This window comes from Seriola aureovittata, chromosome 17, assembly GCF_021018895.1.
Source record: "Seriola aureovittata isolate HTS-2021-v1 ecotype China chromosome 17, ASM2101889v1, whole genome shotgun sequence".
NCBI classification, from domain to species: domain Eukaryota; kingdom Metazoa; phylum Chordata; class Actinopteri; order Carangiformes; family Carangidae; genus Seriola; species Seriola aureovittata.
The window spans coordinates 19,852,833-19,874,587 of NC_079380.1; the positions used below are offsets into that span (position 1 = coordinate 19,852,833).

The 21,755-nt window shown below is 39.5% G+C and overlaps 1 protein-coding gene across 2 annotated transcripts in view; it reads left to right on the plus strand.

The window, feature by feature from the left end:
- Nucleotides 1-21,755, plus strand: part of LOC130185693 (thyroid hormone receptor alpha) — a 105,566-nt gene that overhangs the window by 45,333 nt on the left and 38,478 nt on the right. For both annotated transcript variants that reach the window (XM_056402290.1, XM_056402292.1), the window contains exon 4: nt 21,057-21,285. In XM_056402290.1, the coding sequence (XP_056258265.1) occupies nt 21,230-21,285 (56 nt within the window). In that variant the 5' untranslated portion in view covers nt 21,057-21,229. The remainder of the gene's footprint in view (nt 1-21,056; nt 21,286-21,755) is intronic.

Sequence of the window (21,755 nt, forward strand, 5' to 3'; positions counted from 1 at the left end):
TGCCTCTTTGCAAAATTAAAGCGTATGCTCTGTATCACTTGACCACTGGACCATTGCAAACAGCAGCTGTGTTTGTGTTTTCCTGTGTGTTTTTGTTTTTTTTATTGTGCATCATGCAACAAAAACCTTCAGACCAACATTGTTACGCCAGTGTGTCAGCGCCGTATCATGACAGCGACACTACAACAGGAAACCAGGAGTATGGAAGAATTGATTTGATTTGAAGAACCTAACATTTGTTTAATACACTGTATGTGAAATGGATGTGCGTTCGGCCGGTGGATGTTTTTCCTCCCATGACTTTTGTTTATTATAGTTTATTTGTTTATTTCATTCCCCTGTTGCTAAGTTTAAACCGGAATGAAGCGGGAATGTAATCCAGTCATGGTAGCCTTTAGTTAGATGAAGAGCACTGTGTAAAATTTAAACACACTAAAGGTAAGTTGAGGATACTTCCAAAAATAATGCCATGAATAGTGTTTATTTATCAGTTAATTCCACACATTGTGCCCTAGGGTTGGGCGCTCTCTCTCTCTCTCTCTCTCTCTCTCTCTCTCTCTCTCTCATACATTAATGGGAAAACGAGACAAATATCGTCTTGACTTTGCAAAAGCATGAGTTATCGGTGCAGTGAATAGAAAAAACCCAAGAGGGACACTGACGGGTTCTAAAGGTTCTTGGCAGGTCGGCTGTTCCAAGCATTTCGGAGAACCAGCCACAGTTCTTTTTTTCTTTTTTTTTTTGTATTTAGGCTGATTTAGCCGCGTCTGTCTCTTCATGTAATCCCAAACTGACTCCATGATGTAATATGAGATGTATTATTGTTGGTCTATAAAAAGTGCTGCCCCCCCCCCCCCCCCCACACACACACACACACACACACACACACACACAAACACACACACACACACACCCCTTGGAAGCTTTTATTTTTTATTGTCTTACAGCCTTGAATCAAAGTAGGTTTAATGTGGCTTTTGGACACTGATCAATGCTGAGTCTATGTGGATATCTATCTATCAGCTTTCCTCCCGCGTTTCCTCATTCTTCTTGTCTGGCTGTTAAAGCTCTGTCAGGTTACACGGGAGTCATGAGTAAACAATCTTTTCAAGTCCATCCACAAATTCTCTGTTGGATTGTTCTGCCTGTTGTCGTGCTCTCTCCAAGATACGAAAGAACTCTGCAGCTCTCCATCTCCTCAAAGGAAAACGCTGTTGAGACGCATCGCTATCAGTCAGTGGTGAAAATTTGCAGGTCAAAGTTGAATATTGAATAGATTTGCCACAAGAATTCACAGTTTTAAATCATGTTGCGTGCAGGTCATAAAACGTCAGTGGTGACTTAGGTGTGTCCTGTTAAAGGCAGTGAATACTTAATTAATTTAGTCAGACAGCGGAGGAGGTGATAGGCACTGGATATCTCTCATATATGACAACTGCACATAACATCCATTGTTCTGCACACAAAGGAAACTCATTAATTCATAGCTATGAGATGTAAAAAAAAAAAAAAAAAAAACAAGGGACAGTCTGGGATGTCCTAAAAATATCTCACTTCAAGTCAAACGAAAACAACAAGACCGAAATGGCAAGCAGAGACAAAACTGCTCTGGATGATAAAATGTAAAGCACGACAGAAAACAACACATTTGAAATGAACTTGGAATGAACAGTGTGCTGTGTGTGTCTGTAACACCGCAGAACAAACACATCTCCTGCTTTTATGGAAATTGCTTTTCACCAGCTGCAGCAGAGAACAAAAAAAAAAAAAACCTCTGAGGACGTTCAGTCTGCACATCAGGGTCCAGAACACTTGGGAGACTAATCTCAGTACTGATCAGTATATCCAGAAAGACACTAACAAGCCCTTGACTGAGCCGAGCAATACTGTCGATAATGGCCTAATGTGTGACTTGCAGCTGTAAATTGTACAAACAATCAAACTCTGAATCATTATCAGTCTCTTTTGATCCCTGGGTTTGACATCAGAAGCTGCATTGCAGGATAAATGAGTATTACACCCTGTAGCAACGCAGAGCCTGTTTTTGTTGCTGAGAGGCATTTCGTAGATCTGATGCATCATCCAGCCTCCTACAGTCGCAGAGAACATGGAAGTAAATGTCAAAAGAAATAAACAGTAAGTAATGTGTTGTACCTACTGTATATCAGTAACAAACCCATCCATGGTTGGAGTTTCAGCCCAGGAATCATAACTTAACTTGATTGCTAATCTTGTTATTAGTGCCTTTGATTCTGAAACAAGCTGCTGAATGTACTGACCTACGTGTGGAAGCTGTAGAATAAAAAGCTTGTAGAATATGCTACGGCCTTAATTTGCTCAAAGGTTTATCTGGAAGTAAACAAACGTTACCTCGACATTCTCTCTGAAGCTGGACAGCAGATCTCTGTCGGCGGTGAGGAAATCAGCGTTACGGTCGTGGCAAACACGGCAAACCTTTTTGAAATGAAAGGAATTCGTTTATTTCTAAAATTTCAAACATGGACTTAAGATAAGACCTGGTGAAAAATATTCTGCCTCATCTTTATCTAACGTCAGGACACCGACAGGTTCAAACTGAACTGTTCTAAAATGCAGCAGCACAACGTGGCCGACAGTGTGGGAGCATGCCTGCGACTGGTTGTTCTCCTGGGACCAACGCAGCGTATCGTCTGTCATATTTTAGAAAATGAAATGAAATTCATTCCGCTGACTAAAAGCTTTCCTTCAAAATAACGTGTACTTCATAGAAATGTGGAGTCAAAAGTTTGACTCAAGTAATACTCAACAACTTCCAGGTCACCTGTGTTGTGGGAACATTTAGAGGCCGACTGTGGCTATGCATTAGTGTGTTCTGTCAGACGTGCATGAAATAGACGACTGGGGAACGCGGATGAAATGCTTCCTGGGTAGACGATGCTACTAATGAGTGAAAACTGTATTTGAACTTTGGCGTTTTATTTGTGCTGGAGATAAAGTATCGCTGTTCAAACCTAAACCTTCCAGCGACAGTCATTTCTCACAGTCGTCTCAAAAAAAAAAACAATATTGCTATATATATATATAATATATATATATATATATATATATATATATATGACCATTAAAGCAGCTTTTGACCTAAGTTCAGGGTTAAACACAAGAAAGAGACTCTGTTGAATGGAAAGTCTACAAAGTCTATACAATGAAAGCACTCTTGGCTTATTGTCATATCACCCTGAGTCTCCCAGCAGTGTAATGCTCTGTGCATACAGTACATACGTTCAGTTTCATCATTCATTTGCAAGGACACATGGGGAGAGTCTTTTTCACTTGAGGCCAAGGAAACTTTTCTGTGACCTGTTGCCTCCCGTCTGTCGGTGAAATCAAACAACAGAACAAACTCGTCACACGTGTCTGCACGCACATAATACATGCACGAAATGAAGCTAGAACACAGATCACATTCTTTTCTTCATTCTTTTCTGTAGTTGCCATCTCTTATTCTTTTCGACTCATCTTCTCTTTCCTCCTCCTCCTTTCGCTGTCACTCTATTTTGGTCTCCGTTTCTCACCTGTCTCTCACCTCCTTTGCGTCTGTTGACTGTGGCGTTCTCTCTTTCACATCCTCTTGCTTCACTTTCTCTGACCTAGTTTGTTCTTCATCCCTCAGTGTCTGCTTCATCCTCTCAGCCTGTCTTGGGTCCTATAAGTCTCTCCACCAACTCTTCCTGTCTTCAGTTCTTTCAGTCTGCATACGGGCACATTGATTGGAACGTAGATGGACATCACGTCCTTGGCAGGCTTCGTTACAGTATGTGGGCATGATCTCCACTTACAGAGGCTCTGCTCTACAGTAAATACATCAAGACTATCCGCTGCAACCAGGGCCGTCATCCTGCTCCTGGCTTCCTGTGATTTTCTATAAATGAAGGAAGCAGAGATCTCTATGAACCACCAGTTAAACCAATCAAATCCACGCAAACGTGTGGCGTCTTCACCCTCTGTAAATGATCGATACTATGGGAATCTGTTAAAAAAGAAAAAAGCCTTACCTTTTATAATTTGAACAGATCATTTTTCACAGTTTCCTCTTTACCATAAACACTTGTGCTTGAGTAAGTTGCCAGCCCCGGATTCCAAACTATATTTGAGCTGGAGCTGAACGTAAGCCGCTAGTTGGAACCTGCAGCTGAGATAACACTGCGCCGAACAGACGCACGCCACGTACAAACATGGATATACACACAGCGGCAAGAAAAACTAAGTGAACAAAATCAACACTCTTGTATAAACGTGTCTGAAAATATGGTCTGAACTTCATCTAAGTTTCTATAATGAACAAGAACAAACTATTTGAAGTAATAATAACACACAAATCTGTGTGTTGGTGTTGTCCATGTTGAAAACGTCACTCAAACATTCACAGTGTTTCTTGGGGCTGGAGGTGACATTAGGTGGATACTGTTGGTAGTAAGCTAGTTAGCTGAATATGCTAGCATTTGAAGCTTGTCGGGGTAGAAAACACTGTTTAGTCGAATCCTTAAACTGCTGCTCTTGTGTTTTTGGCTTCAAAAATGCTGAAACAAAGCTCCCACCTTCCAACAGGATCCTGTTACCCAACCAGTTTTCTCTCCTCTCACATTTTCAGTGTCGGTCTATTCACAGTTAATTTAAAACGTCCTCGTCAATCATCGAATCACAAATCCTCCAGGCCACTCTGTTGCAGATACAAGGTTTTGTTTCTGTCCCTTCACGAAAAGCTGCTTTCTGTTCTTCTAAATTATGACAAATAACTTCAACAAGTTTTAATTTGCTAGAGTTGGGTAATCCATCAAATGAACATGATTTTCTCTTTAGTCTTTATTTCACTGGGCATATCACCAGTTTAAATCTCTCGCATCTTGTTTTGAGTCTTTGTTAGCCTGAATGGCAGCTAATTCCCAATTAAGTAAAACGACGCTATGAAGATTAAGAACAACAAAGAGTCCACAAACTCCAGAGGCAGATCATCACTGTTATAGTGTTTGTTTCTTTCTTCTTCTTCTGCTTCTTCTACTTACCCAGTCTTTACAAAATCTTCTAGTGTGAGACAAAAAAGTCTATGACTTCTAACACATTATCTTTAGATGTGAGAGGGTGACTTAGTCTTCTAGCGTCTGGTAGGAATCATGTTAAAAATTAACTAATCTGCCCTTTAATTGATCCCTGTGGGAAATTCAAAGTCACTGCAGCAGCAGTGACAGAAAGACACTGATAAAAGAGCTGAATATTAAAAAATAGTTTGAAATATACAGCATATTGCAGAGAACGAAACAAACCAATGAATATAAAGAGAAAACTTGAAAAACCCCCTTGAGCTTGAAAATGACTCGGGTTCTTCTTCCATATTTATGAGCCAACAGATGTTTGCAGTTTACAATCTGTAAATCTGCACAGCAGTGTAAGACCATATATGCTGGATGTGCAAATGAGATATGAAAATAAGTGCGAATGATTTACAATATTTTGAAAAAGTGTATGTAAATTTAGAGCATGAGAAATGCACTACGGCCAAAGAGAAAGCATTCTGCCTCCGTAAGAAAGCACCACCATATGTTTTTGTTGATAGAAATATTTTTTTCTATTGAAATTAGATTGAATAGTTGCAGTATTTTTCCCTCTGGGGCTCAACTTAAGTACGAAAAACCAAAAACAGGTGGGCAAGTTTTGAAATTGCAGCAGTTTTTTTGTTTTGTTTTTTTTGTTTTTTTTTGAAAGCACCACAATGTAAAAGTGCTGTATTACAAGCAGAAGTCAGAGTAAAGAAGAGAGAGATATATATTGGTTAATTTTACCTGTTTGGACTTAAGACTTGAATAATAGCATCAGGAGTGAAAGTGCTTCAACTAGATACGGCTCTTTGTAAAGGACAAATCTTTAAAGATAATTAACATTTTAAAAACGTATTCACTTTTTTTTTAATTAAAATTTTTTGTCTGAAGGTAACTAGTAACTATAGCTGTCAGATAAATGTAGTGGAGTAAAATGTACACATCCCTCTGAAATGTAGTGAAGTAAAGCTTTAAGTACTCGAGTATAAGTACTTAAAGCACTTAATTATGTTGCTATGTTACACCACTGTCCCATGTGAAGATTCTGTAAAAACACCAGTTTTGGGGTAAGAACAAAGTTTGTTGAGGTCTTTTACATCCAAGAGAGAAGTTGTTGGTTATGTTGCTTATCCACAGGGAAGCAGCACGTAATATAATTCAACAGCTGGGAGACCGAGGCGTCTCTCGGTGTCCGTGGTGGTGAATCTTTCTTTCATAAGTTTGAGAGTGTGTCCCGCAGCGTATGAGTTTATTTACACACTTCTGTTTAATGCAGAGGGCCCTTCACAGCTGTGCATGCTGGGCTTGTTGGGAAGGAGCCATGGACACATGGTTTCATCAAGTCTGTAGCACTGTCTCTTCACTTAGCTCTTCTTCGCATTCAGGCCTGTGATGTGTTGTTGTAGCTGACACAGTAGCAGACGTTGGGACAATCTATTCGCGCCTCCGTATTAAAGGTCCCGTTGTTGTTAAAACAATTGTAGTTTACACTCAGCTGACATGATATACTTTCATCTGAATGCTTTTCTACTTACGGACTACTGTGAGTTTAGTACAGGCCCAGTGAGAAAAGCTGAAATTGCTGGGGGAAAGATAAATGGAGCAGCAAAGGTTATAAGATAGAAGCCAACAGCCGGATTCAGTGGTTGAATTCAAGTTTGCCCCAGGTTTATTTCTCAATTCCGGATTAAAGTGATAATATCAGATGTTAGATTGGATTGGCGAGGAGCTGTGAGAGGAATTACAGGTCATATATAAGGAAAGGATTAGAAGAGGAAGGGGAGGTCAGAGGGAGGAAGGCTGGACTAGAGGTTATTAAGTCCGTCCAATGACAGAGTAGTCGCAGCTTTTATCCCCACCAGCAGCACTGTGTCCTCGGGGTCATAGATAGTTTATCCTCAGCAACAAAACTCAGAAAGAAGATTGTGGCAGAGATACAACACAGAGAGAGTGTGGCGGCGGCGGCGGCGGCACAACAGCATGAAGATTTTTTTCTTATAACACCAGCAGGTGTTGTGGAAGTTGTGACTGTTACATGATCTCCTCAGATGTAGTAGCTGTTCTAGTTCTGTCAGTGCCTCTTGCCGCCTGTGTTTTCTTGTGATGTGTTAGATTAAGGACGTCCCACCTTTCACCGTACATGAAAGCAAGATTTCAATTAAGTTGGCTTGGATTTTACACTTTTCTGAGGCTGTAATTCTCTATTTAAGGTATCCCTCTGAGCAGCGCTACTCAGATTATAGATTATTATAACTTCTCGTCTTGGAAGCACAACAATGGGCGAAGCTCCCACCTGTTCCCAGCAAGACACCCCGTTTGGCAGCAGAGAAAACAAACAGCTCCTTTAAATGAGAAAAAGAAACTGAAAGTGTAGCAAAAAAAAAGAAATTACAATAAAACAATGCTATTGAACGAATTATTATCATAATTCTATTGTCAGTCCTTTTTTTTTTTTTTTTTTGTTCGTGCTTGGCTGACAAGACTGGGCATCACATTATGATTGTTCCTACATGTTTCCAGCAGCAGGGTCAATTATGCAGCTGCAGCAGCTTCTGCTGAATGAATAACATCAACAGTGGACGGAGAGATGAGGGGGAGTGCAGTCATTCTCACACATCCACATAACAACAGGAGAGGGGAGGCGAGAGGAAGGTCAACCATGGCAGACATTCTTGGCTGCCCTCACACTGGCTGATCATTAGAGAGGGAGAGAACAGGCAGGATGGAGACAGAGGAGAGGTGGAGCTCTGATTTCAGAAGGTCAGTCTTTGCATTCATGTTGCGTCAGTGTGCGTGAGCTTTTTTATACCTTTAAGTATAAGACGTTTTTAATTTTAACTGTAAAGAACATTTATCTGTTGTTTTTGTCTTTATATGACTGTTTCTTTATTGCTTGACTTTATGCAGATACGTCCGTGTTTTCCTGAACTTGCCCTGTGTCCACAGTCCTTTATGTGTTAGTTACACTCTCACTCAAACTTTGTTGGCTTTAACAGAAACATGGAGGCTTTGTTTCCAATTCCAACTTCAGTCTTACTTCTGTCCGCAGTACATTCGGATTCACTTCATCTGTCTTAGCTCTGACTCAGGCTATTATTAAATGTCCAGGAATAAATATCCACAACAGCGGGTTCAGCCCTATAAATGCAAATGTGAGTGAGTGAGTGAGTGAGTGAGTGATCAAATTACGCCGTTGGTCGGCCGGCTGAGTTTAGGAGTTTCCCCATTGGTCGTTGCTGTTCCAATGTAAATTGCCAGTGAATGCGAATGTGAATTGGTAGTTGGTGTTGTGTTTACATTTGTTACTAAATTTAGAGACTTTAAATAAATAAATAAATAAAACCGAGCAACTTTGGACAAACGTCAGCAACTTTCCATAGAAGAGAGTTAGCTTTAATGCCCTGTCTCTGTGTCTGCTCTGTGCAGTGAGTGGAAAAGAGGCAGCGCTGCAGTTTGTTACCCAGTCGGAGGCTTTGCTCTGTGTAAAGGACAAAATAAGATAGATCGTCCGTCTCTTCTAACTTTCTCATTAGTTTGGTTTTTGATTGAATTCTTTTTTCAGTATGCGTATGACAGAGGGTTTCTGTTCCCAGCGAGCTGAAGAAAAGCAAAAGGTTGCAGGTTGGATGCAGAGAGAGAGACATGAGGGAATACAACAAACTTATTTCATCTTTAGCTGCTTCCACCCTTTGGTTTACGCAACATATCATCAGTTATGACCAACATCTGCCAAATCTCAAAAACAAAAACAACAACCCACAGACAGTCCATGATGGAGAGGTGCCCCTGTTTAAATTTTATTAAGGCTTAAATTATGCATAATTGAGGGCTTGGCTGCTTTGAGTGATTGTTAATTAATAATGAGAGAGAGTAAGGTGGAAAACTCACTCTGGGCTTTGGCTCTTCGGAGACCTATGGGTGACGTCCATCTTTATTTTACAGTGTATGGCTGTAGTCTGGACGTGCAGAAACAGCCCTTTGTAAACTATGGCGTAGACACCCACGTTAGCTCCCTGATTGGGTCTTATCATGACTCCCAGTGGTAAAAGCAACATGGCTAATGAAAGCTGTTGAGCTGCTAGCTAGTAACAAACTGCAGAGTAGACAATCTGCTTAAAAATGCTGTTTTGAAATGAAAACATACTAGTGCGGACGCAGCCTTGAACAGGGAGAGAGACAGAGGAAACACCGGAGCAACAGTATGACATGGCTGTGAGCAGTTAGGTGGGAACTAGGGGTTGTCATCGAATTTGCAAGGGGAGCGTTCAAGGTAAAACAGGCCATTAAGTTGATATGACCATTACTTAACCTGCTCACACAGACCTCACCCCCAGTTGGATAAATATTGTGCATCATCAACATTTCTAAGTAATGTTTCTGTTACTTTAAAAGAAAAGGCTGAACTATAGCCTTCGTGTGCTGAGTCGTAATCACTTCTCGTGGATTCCCATTTTATTTTTCATGTGTTATTCATGAAGCAGATTTATTCCTCCCAGCCAGTATTACAGAAATACATTTAAATCATACTTTATTGCCCACAAAGTGTCACATACCATACAGCTGCTCCTTTACTGTCCACCTGTCACCTGTCACACTCAGGTGACGGGTAAATTCGTCACAAAAACAGAGATGAGGGTGGAGAGGGGAAGAGGTGAGTTAGATGTGAATGTGTGAAGAAGAGAGATGTGTTTTTATTGTTGCAAAGAGATAAATAGGTAGAAAGTGCTCGTGCTCACACACACACGCACACACACACACACACGTGTACAGCGAGTTGCCCTCTACAGCACACACACAGATGCAAACCAGAACAGTATGCATGCGTGCTAACTCATTAGTGTATACACAGCTGTGAGCAGACACCCACAGACACATGAAGTCACAGAAATACACTCATATATGTACGCGGAGAAACGCACACATGAATGTGCACCAACACACACACACACACACACAAACACACACTCACACTCTCAGCGGCCGGTAATTACAGTCGCTGGCAGAGAGGCAGCAGCCATACATAGTCAATGAGAGCGGGGAAAACAATGAACACACAGAGCAGATGATTGCTGTAAATAAAAGAATGAAAGTGGAGCGAGGGAGGAACGGAGGAGGACATGACGCCGCTGGCACAGAGTGAAACGGGGATTGGAAAAGAACGAGGGCAAAAATAAAGAGAAGAGAGATCAAGGAAGGGGAGAAATGAGCTGGGAGGACGTGGATTTGGAATTAACTTCCCTCACTTTTTTTCCCATTTCTGTGTGAGTTTGAAATGTTAGTAAGTACATTTAGACTAACTGTTTCACCACCATGTATAGAGCAGTTTGGCAGAAGAAGGAACTTTTTTATTTAAACAGTGTCAGAGGGACCGTGCTAATTCCATCAGGAGAAGGGAGAGCAGGAGGAGATGACGGGACGGATAAATAGGTTGACGGCTGCAATAATTCCAAAATGACCTTTAAACACCTTAGTGTGATCTCTCCTGCCGGACCGTCTGGGTTTTCAGCACAATGTTCCACTCTGTTGTTTTTTAATGCCTAGAAATTGCACAGACGTCATACTCATACCTCTGGAATCCACTCACTCTGTGCAAGTGATAACTTTAACTCTGACGTCCGGTGAGAATAAACAACAACAAATCATCGGTCATCAGATTTCATCAGATTCACCGAAAGGTAAATTAATATAGGGTAAAGAAAATAGGGCTCAGATATGGCTCACAGCTAACTCATTATCTCCATGGCAACAGTCCACTTCAATGCCCGCTGAGCTGAACTGTCAGTCCAGACCACTTCATAGCTCAGGCAAATCCTGTGACGTGCCTGACAAGCTCCTGAGAGAGACGCTAAGTTGACCTTGTTGTTGTTTGTCAAACAACTTTTTCCAAGGTCAAGAATGAGCTTTAATGTAGAAGCTTTAAAGACAACATGGACTGATATCACTTTGTAAAGTTGGTGTGATGAACTTGTTAGCAGACACGCATATATGTCGCCTGTTCATGCATTCAGAAAAAGCAAGAGCAACATTAGTGTTCTGTTGCACTTGTGTATTTGTAATTGTAAACTCAGTCTTCTTCTAGCTCTGTGGTGGTATCTGTCTCTTTAGCTGCTCAGTGCTGGACAGTCTTAGAGAACATAAACCCTGGGATAAGCATAAGGTCTAGCTACCACAGTGATAGTTGCTATGATTAATGTTATAGTAACACCTTGTTATTAAAGTAGTAATATGTTTTGCTGATACACAAGAGCTGTATGGCTTAAGTAGATTTGGCAAAGCTTTTCCAAAGACTAAGAGTTTCTTCCCCAGTGCCCCTTATTTACCCAAACATGCAGCAACATTAGCATTAAAGTGAAATCACTGGGCAAATGTAAGTCTAACATTCAATACTTAAAATACGTTTAAAAAAAATATTTAGCTAAATCTTCCGCTACGTTCACCAGCTAGTCGCTAAATTTGTTTTGTTTTTGCTTTACGCTAAAAACATCCCCTGCAGCTGCTAAACAGAAGTCTGATGAGAGTGACCCAATCATTAAAATTTGGGGCCATGAAGCCAAAACAAAAGGCAAACAAAAAGATCCCAAAACATTCACAGAGCTAAGGAGAATCACAGAGTCGTATAATAATTAGGGTTTGTCACTACAAGTGACTCCTTTCATATTATTCATGGTCATGTGATCTATTAATAACAGTGATAAGTGCAGCTTTAAATTTTAAATAAACATAGATGTGAATTCTTAACAGTGCACCAGCTGAAATTGTAACAGCTGTCAAGTTCACGTCAATGGGACATCGCCATCTGCTGACTTTGTGATACTGTTGAAAGCTCTTTAAAAGGGCAAGTAAGTGGACCTTGAGTTGAGATCATCTTTTCAAACAACAACTAGTCCTTAATTGCACTCAGTGTTTGCATCACCTACACTGATGAATGACTGGAATGATGAAGCAAGACAAACACCAAAGGGGTGATTTAACATAGATGTTGCATGACATCACACTGACATTGAACAGAAACTGGGGCATAAGTGTAAAGGAGTAATATCTCACCTGCTACTTAATGTATTGGCACAACATGTTGGACAGACATTCATGTTTCTCAGATATTGCTTCTTAAAGGTCCATATTTACACTTGTTGTGTTTTATTTGAAATGTCGATCCATAAGAAGATATATTTGCAGTTTTAAGAACCAAAAACCATTTGAAGGTAGTTTTACATCTCCTCTCTCAGGCTTCTCTCTGGAGCTCTAGTAACAACAGGTCGCTGAGCCAATCAGAAGAGAGGAGGCTCTGAGCTTATCTTCTGATTGGCTTACTGCTTTCTGAGTGATCTAATAAAAAATATAACAGATTTCAGTTAAACACTCAGACCAAATGTTGCTCCGTTTCTGAATACAGGCTGTGTGCATTGCTCTGTGGACTGAGCACTTTGATACTTTCACAGTATTAATATAAAACCTAGACCTGCTTTATAATCAAAAAAGACATGATAATCTACCTTTATACAATATGGGACCTTTAAGTGACTGTTAAGCTCGAGTTAAATGCTTTAAAAAAGAGCTGAAAAGAATTATGCCATGTTAACATAGCTATAAGAGCCTCATGTAGAAGCAGCAAGGCAATTTATACAATATGGGACCTTTAATAACTTTGGTAATCCTAATTTTTTTTCCTCCACAGTCTCAACAACTATGGGATTCATGGCCATAAAATTTTATTAATAAATTCATGTTCCTCTCAGGAGGAACTGTAATAACCTCACTTTTACTTTTTGTAGCATCACCATCAACTTAAACTTTGATTTGCTCACTGCTTTGTTTTCAGTGCTTAGCAAATTTAGCATCTAAGATTGTAATCATGGTCTGGATGAAGTCCTACTTCGCATCCGCTTGTTAGCATTGCCATTCTGAGCATGTTAGCATCATGGATGTTGCCTCACAGAGGCACTAGCATGGCTTAGAACTTCACACCCAAGCAGGCTTAAACAAATCATACCAGGTACTTCCACGTACTGTGTGATCCAGGTGTGGTTAAAGAAACAGACTGAGACTTTACAACAGTCAGTTTTTTCACTGATATAATCACCTTAGCCCAGAATATCCTAATCGTTTTAACCTGGCTTGGCTTACTAAATCCTGTTTCCAGCCCCACGCAGCCCGCTGATCTGTCCGCTCTCTAGGTATCACTCGGCAGCTGATCTGGTTCTACGAAGCGTGCTCAGCCAGGAGACACAGCAGCGGATGTGGAGTGTGTACAGTACTAACTCCAGTGGCATCGCGGATCTTTCCGAGGTCACCCATATGTACCACGTACCCAGTGAACTGCAAGGTGTCCAGATATCAGCTATTACAATATGCTGGGTTAGTGTTTTCCTTCAGGAGAGGCCGCTGCAAGAGCAAACTTCACTTCACTTGTTTCAGTCCGTTGTTATTTGAACAGCGGAGGCGTCTCCAGTTTCATGTTAAATTTTGCAAATATTGTACTTTTTAAAACAAAAACCGTTTATTGTGTTTTTATAAAATCCAACATTTAACTGTAAGTGTTTAGCACCTTAAAAATGATGTGATACATTAGAAGCCAAGTTCATTCTTGACACAGCAAACAACAGTTGACGAAACAGTTTCACACCAAAGGCCATTTAGTAGCTTTTCTGGAGCTTTCGACCATGTTGCACAAATCAAACATGAGAACATCAACTTCAGTGCTAATGTGTACGAGAAGTCTCATCTTCTGCATCTGAATCCACTGTAACGTCCTGACAACTCAGGAAACTGTGTCTGCTGAGTGGAGCTAGTAAATGGACCTTGACCATGGTATCTTTAATGGTCACGTGTGCAGAGGGAGTTTTTTTGCCTTTTAACTTGGCATAGTGTGCGATAACACTGGAAATGAATATTGTTGGGGTATGAGTTTTATTATGGACTCAGAACATGCACATATTTATAGATGCACTGAGATCGTGTGGAGTGAGACACAGTCGGTGTTTGTCAGCTTCTTTTTCGAGCGGCTACACCTCTTCTTATTCTGCCGGTTTCGCCCTGCCCTAACAGTGATTATAGAGAGAGTGTGAGTGATGGGGGTGGGAGAAAGTAGAGAGAGGGGTGATTTGGAGGAAACGGTGAAAGAGCTGGAGGGAGAAGGGGGGCACAGTCATCTTTGATCATGCTGTGCTGCTTCTTCTCTTCATCTAATCAGCTCGGACACCATCCAGAAGGTCCGTACTCTGACACTTTGTGTGTCTGTTCATACAAGGGTGCGTTTGTGCTTCTTCTGCATGTGATATGTGGAGAGAATGTGTTTCACAGACTGTGTCGGTTCGTGTGTGTGTGTGTGTGTTTGCCGAGCTTCCAGACGGACTGGTACAGTATGTACACAGCTGAGTGTATGTACTGATCTGTCTGTAGATAATGCACAGTGCATTGATCTGTATGTTGTCACTGACCCATTTGCCCATATGATATTTACACCAACTCTGAGTGTGTGTGTGTGTGTGTGTGTGTGTGTGTGTGTGTGTGTGTGTGTGTGTGTGTGTTTCTCAGCACCTGCTACCTGCTTAAAGTCATTTTATTTTCCTTTTTTCAACACATTCAAGTTACAGATATTGTAGCACAAATACAACAAAATGGAAAAATTTAGAAAAAACAAAATAAACATTAAGAGTGTTTATGTTTTCACAGCACAGTGTTCATGTTGCTCTTTATGAAGGGTTGGTATCGTAAAACTATAAATCTGACTAATTACCGACTTTTAGTGTAGTGGAGTTTATCACAGTGACGTTAACTATACCACATTAACACTAAATCGTAAAAGTGTTTATATAATATAAAGATCTCAGAAAATTCAATAAACAGTGACCATACAGTAAACTATACTGAATGAATTTGCTTTTCTTTGCTTCACAATAGATTTTTATTGAAATATGAAACACCTTCATATTTTCAAAACACACGTTTGTCATGTATCTACACGTTCTAATTCTGTTAGATGATAATAATATAGTGGCTTCATAAAGTATTCAGACCCCTTCATTTTTGCACACTTAATGTTTTAGAATTCATTTCTAGATTTAATTTTTTTAAATACATAAATCGACTCTCAATTTCATAAAATTTGTGCAAATTACATCACACATGTCCAACCTTTAGTTGTTGGTGTTGGGTGTGTGTTTACATTGCAAATGCAATGTGCTGTAAGTGGACTGTTGGTGTATCGTAAAGGTGTGAGGTCAATCTGATCTCTCACACTCTGATGCCATCTACTGTCACATGCGGAGATGTGGAGCTCAGCTGCTTTTTCATGGGTTCAAATTGAGTATCTTGCATTATTTATTTAGTATTATTATTACTAGGTCGCATGAGATTCTCCACAATTTTCATGATCAGTTTAATAATAAATCACTAAGTGATTTATTGATTGAAGTGATTTATTAAGCAATAACACCACAGGTTGTCTGTTTCCAGCTTCCTACATGTGGACACTTCACTTGGTTTTCTCTATTTTATATTTTACTTAAGCATCACTTTAATTAATTTTCTTTAGCTTGGTCTGTTAGTAGGATTATTTTCACTATTGATTAACCTGCCAATTACTTGTCCGATTATTTTACCCATAAATCCATTAATGGTAGAGTCTATTAGGTGTCAGAAAATAATATAATAATGAAATACCACACCACGACATCCAAGAACTTTAGGTGACGTCTTCAAATACCTTATTTTGTTCAAACAAGCTTTGTGTTACATTGTTTGTATGAAAAGTGCCGTACAAATAAAGTCTGAGTGATTGAAACAAAAGTCAAAGATATTCAGCAAATGATGATGATTAAAGGCAGCAAATTCTCTCATTTCAGAAACTGGAAACAGAGAGTTTTGTCTTTGGTCTTTTTTGCACAATTTTGCTTGAAATATTATTGAAATTATTAATATTGTTTATTTTTCCCATTATTTTTCGCTAGACATTTTTCTGTGTTTTATTTAACTAGATTGAATCTCTTTGACATTTGTGGAAATCAACTTGGACAAAACTGTGATGAACATTTTTCACAATTTTCTGACATTTTCTAGACTAAACGATTAAATATTGATAGAGAAAATAACCTGCAGATTCAGCGTTAATGCAAATAATTGTTGTAACAGCCTTAAAAAGCACAACTTAAGGTGTTTCAAAGAGATAATTATTCTGTATTTCAGAGTTGTATTTAATCCAAAATGCAAGAAACATTAGTAGCTAACAATTTGCAAAAATTAGAAAAAATATCTTTAAACTATAGATTTTTATTGAAAATAAATGTTTATGTCAAGAAGTGAAATATTGCATGATTACAGTCAGACATTATGACCTTAACGACCTGAACTCTGAGTCTGAACCATGGCAGTGTAACTCATGCACATACAGTACATAGTTGTATAAAAACAAATATACACATCAAATCTTGTGTATATATTTAGATTGATGTGAAATGATATGATATATGTGGACAGCGTGTAACAGCCAGGCCCTGTGCAGGAACCAGGTCAGCTCAGGTCACATTTATATCCACACCACCAGTGTTGTGGTGACTCTGGTGCCCTCATCTGGTACCGTCCGGTAACATGCACACAGCAGAGGTGTGATGGGTTCGTGGTTTTATTCACACATGTAGAGTGAAAAGCGTCTTTATCATTACTTATATTACCATAAAGTTTCATCATAGTATTATAGTCTAAAGTAACAGAGGTAGTTAATTGATCAATTTAACTGTTTCTTTTTTTGTCACGCGTGCAGTAGCTCTCCAAAAGGATCGTCAGCGTTGCCACAAACTATGAATAGACAGTAATATTTTAATCTTTGGCAAGTGTCCACGCTGTTAGCAGGATTATCCACTGTGAACCCTGCAGTCACTGAAACATGACACAGTTAATAATGATTAATAACCAGGAGGGCATTATTTCTGTCAAACTTTGGGAAAACATCACTGGTGTAACAAGTGTTAACAGCCTGTCCGATGAGCACCAACATGTTCAGCCTGCCAGGAGAAGCTTTCATTTGATTTGATTTCATTAATGAGGATGTCAGGAAGTCACTCACACCCTCCAGCCTTCACTGTGGTCATGGTGTAAAGACAAATATTGATTGTTGAGTCACTGCCAGTCTTTGACGAGCCTTCACAGATGGGCTGGTCAGGTGTGCTCTGCTGGACTTTGATAAAGTATCGCGTTACATTGTAATGCAACGTTAAGCGCTGCACGCGGCGCGGCGTGGACAGAGCATGCAGCACATGTGGGATATTTAGGAGGTGTGTAGTTATTCTTATATCCTTAAATATAAATTGGCATCAGCTCCAAAAATAAGTGTAGCTGTACTGTAGTCACTTCAACAGTGTTAGTAGAAGTAGCGGCAGGATTATAGTAGGTGTAAACCAATCGTCAACAATACTGGACTCACATTACATCATTTATTTATTGTTTGTGTCTTTGTGGGTCAACAACTTGAATCCAAGACTGACTTCACCAGTAGCACTAAAGATTACTCTATAAAGAGTAAGGGTGAGTGATGGTTTTATAGCATGGTATTGCAAAATTTAAAGGGATATTCCACCTCGTTTCACTCTGTCGACAGTGTAAGAGAACGTAAGAAAATAGATACACGTGTTTATTGGCTCAAAATAGAAATGAAAATGAAAATGTTTTGGCAGTAGTAGTAGTCTTCCCCAATGATGTAGGTTAATTAGTAAATGTGATGTGATTCATGCTCAGTTAGCACTAACAACCACGCTGCTGTTCTGAGCTGTGAACTGTTTTTCTCATTCAACTCATTCAACCTAAATCTGAGCAATAAAAAATATCTGGGGGAAAAAAAGATTTTTTAACCTCTGAAATAAAGGTGCCACATTATTTGTGATCTGACATACCACATATATAGCAGCCTAACAATAAAGATTCAATTAAAAAATGGAAATAAATTGAATTGCTGAAAAAAAATAATACCAACCAATAAATAGTATCAACTAAGAGCTCACAAAGCTGTTATTGTTTGCTTCCACTTTTACACGTATATTCCTGCTGCACCTTATTAATAAAGATGCTTTTCTGTTAAAGGTGGCCACAGGAAGTTTTCTTGTAGGCTTAACAAAAAACAAACAAACACGTGTTCAGTGTTTCTTTCCAGAACATGTGTGTATCCGTGAAGTTTAACACACGTGCTCAAAATATTTTCTTGCTCAACATTTATGTGCAGTTTTTGAACTTTTGAAAACCTGTGTGAGGCTGCTAACATGCTCACAATGGCAATGCTAACACTCTGATATTTCCCAGGTGTAATGTTTACTTATTGTTTAGCGTGTTAGCATGATATGATTTGTGAATTAGCACTAAACACAAAGTACATCTGAGGCTGATGGAAATAGCTGCAGTATTTGGTCATAAACCAAAGTGTTGGACAAATGAAAATATTGACCTGATGGTGCAGGAGACGAGCAAAAGTTGTTATAATTTATCTTGAGGGAGACATAGATGTCTGCAATGAATTCTATAAGCGATATATCTGACGGTTGTCAAGACATTTTACTTCACATTATGGCCGTGCTATAGGAAAGTCTGGCGATCACCAAAGTCAGTATCCTCTGGGGACCATGAAAAAATGGATGTGCAGTCCAAATCAAATTGATGGTTTGCATGTGTTAAGAGTGAGTTCCTGACAAGACAGAGAATTATTTTTTATCTTTGTTGCCTTTTTATGAAGTCCCCTAATATGTTTAGAATTTATTGTTATATCTGGCCTTTTTTTTATTTATCCTATTTCCCCACCCCCACCCAACCTTCTGTCTTTTATTTATTCAGTCATTCATGAATAGGCTATTTATTCATCTTTCTTGGCGAGGCTGCAAAATCAGAGCATAAATGTTTTTTTATTTCACAGTTAAAATTGACCGTGTGTTGAAACCGCGACAACTTGGCAGACAAGCCTACGTCTGCCTTTACTGTGTGTCTGCGAGGTCTTCTTGCTGTGACTATGAACTTTAGCCATAAAGAGGGAATAACAAGCTGACAAAACAACATGAAAATTGTTGAGTACAATTTATCCTAAATTCCTTTCAGAGGACTTGTAAGTAGCTTATTGTAAATTAGATTTGGCTGGAGTCAATAGATCCAGGATTGTAGCGGTGACCAGAGCGCAGTGAACATAGAGGCTGCATTGTGAAAGAGGGGGAGCCGCTATGAAGTCTTTTAAAGGATGAATCTGTGTAAAGGGTCTGACCTCTGGAGTGTTGTGCCTTTCAGTTTGGTTTCAGTCTCTTTCAGAGCAGGTTTTCACATGTGAAAAAGATTTCTCAGTCTAAACTGAAGAAATCCCTTCACGGATGATCAAAGGTAAACAACATCTATAAAAACAGTCGAGACATTTGTGTCTAACAAACAAAAGCCCATCCATTAACTATACCACTTATCCTTTGTGGGTCACGGGGGGCTGGAGCCGGTCTCGGCTGACACCGGGCGAGAGGCGTGGTGCGCCCTGGACAGGTGGCCAGTGTATCACAGCGCCACTCGTAATGTCTTGTCTATTGAATTTCGAACAAACAAACTTGGCAAAAGCATCAAACATACTGAGCTTCTTTATCTTCTACAAATACTGAGCTAAGCCTGTCGAGTGTTTGTGTTCCAGGGCAGTTCTGTGTAACTCAGCCTCTAGGTCAGAGGTATGGAGGGTGAAAAGGGATTTAAACATCAATTTAAAAAAAATGCAAAATTGAGGAAAAATATATAAATAATTGAATAGGCATGGTATGACTAAAATGCATCAATAAATAAATAAACATTGGTTTATTGGAACACAAATACTAAAGATATTCCCCAAAGTCTCAGCTGTACTTTGTATTTAATGCTAATTGGCAAATGTTAGCATGCTAACATGCTAAGCTGAGATGGTGAATATGGTAAAAATCATACCAAAATATATCAACAAAACATATATATCAACATGTTAGCATTGCTACTGCAAACTGTTAGCAGCCTCACAGACCGACTAGCGTTGCTGGAGACTCTCTTTCTTATAGTCAGGCATTATAAGCAGGAGGACAATCTGAAAAACACATGTAATGTTTTTTTTCCAGGTCTTTAAAAGGTTGCACACAAATTTCTGGGAAAACAGGGAAAAATGTAGTTCATTTGCGATTTATGAACATATACAGTCCGTCAGAACATTTCATGTTATTCTAGACCCACTGTGACAGTCAGTGACAGTCAGAGCAGTTAAAAGTCTCTGGCTAGATGAGAAACTTAATCAGAAATATTGCCAAGTGATAGAGGTAATAGAAAAAGGTTCTATCAAAACAAAATAAATTAAATATAAAATGATAAAGAAATTATGGAAAACATTGAATAATATAATGAGTAAAGTAATAAAATGTTATGTTCCAAAGAAAACTGGCTAATATTTCAATAATTTGTTAAAAATATTAAGAAAATTAAGACACCTTGTGAGTGTGTCCAACTTTTGACTGGTACAGTAAATGCATAAGTATATGCACATGTATATAATACTACCTTCACTTACATTTTTACATGATTTACACACATAATATCCACATGAAATTGCTGTAGTAATTCATTTCTTGTGGACCCAGGAAGGAACAATAACAGTAACAATCATACTATGAAAAGTTTTCCTGTGATGTCATCTCCACCCAATGGCACCTTCTCAGGAGAGCACAGAAAGGTTTACTTAGCTGAAAGCTAATGAAAGTCCTCCCTTTACCATTAAATCCAACCTTGTGACGACATGATGAGACGAACACAAACAAATGTCCTAGAATAAAATCTGTAGAAAAAACAATTGTTATTTAGATAATGTGTATAAACTTTGAGTACTGACACAGTTGCATGTAAATATACAGGACTGACTTGGTGTATATTTATGATAAGCATAGAAACTACGTTTGAAATGTTACATAATGATGTTTGAAATGTAATGTTAATGTCACCATGTTTCTGTGTCTTCTCTTTCTGCCCCTACAGCTTTCTATTGCTTCAGCTGACACCTCGCCCACCCTGCTCCTCCCAGCCAATCACTGCCCAGATTCTCAGATGGCTGTCTACTGAAGGGGCCGCCGGCGAATGCTAAGCAGGCTGGCGAGGTCGGGGTCCGCCTCGTTGTCCTGTGATTGGCCGCTGGACGGTACCGAGGCTGAATGGAGCCAATGTCCAACAAGCAGGATAGCAACTCCTCGGAGGGGGAGGAGAAAGGGTGAGAGGGTTTGTGTGTGTGTTGAATGGAATGTGATGGATTGTACTGCCTGTGTGTGTGTGTGTGTGTGTGTGTGTGTGTGTGTGTGTGTGTGTGTGTGTGTGTGTGTGCGCGTGTGTGTGCGTGTGTGTGTGTGTGTGTGTACACGTGTGTGTGTGTGTGCGTGTGTGTGTGTGTGTACACGTGTGTGTGTGTGTGTATACACGTGTGTGTGTGTGCATGTATTCATCTTTGATGTAAACATGAAAGGAAAGCGCAGATTAACAGTGATTTGACAGAAGTGACAGATGAAAGAATAGCTGCAGGCGTAGATGGATGGATGGATTGATGGATGGATGAAGGATAGAGAGGTACATCAACAACTTTTTTTTCATTTTTTTTTTCAAAGTACATATTCAAATGATTTGTTCTCACATTCCTGACACGACCGTGTTTTCAGGATAAATTTGGCATGATGATTTAATGAAAGT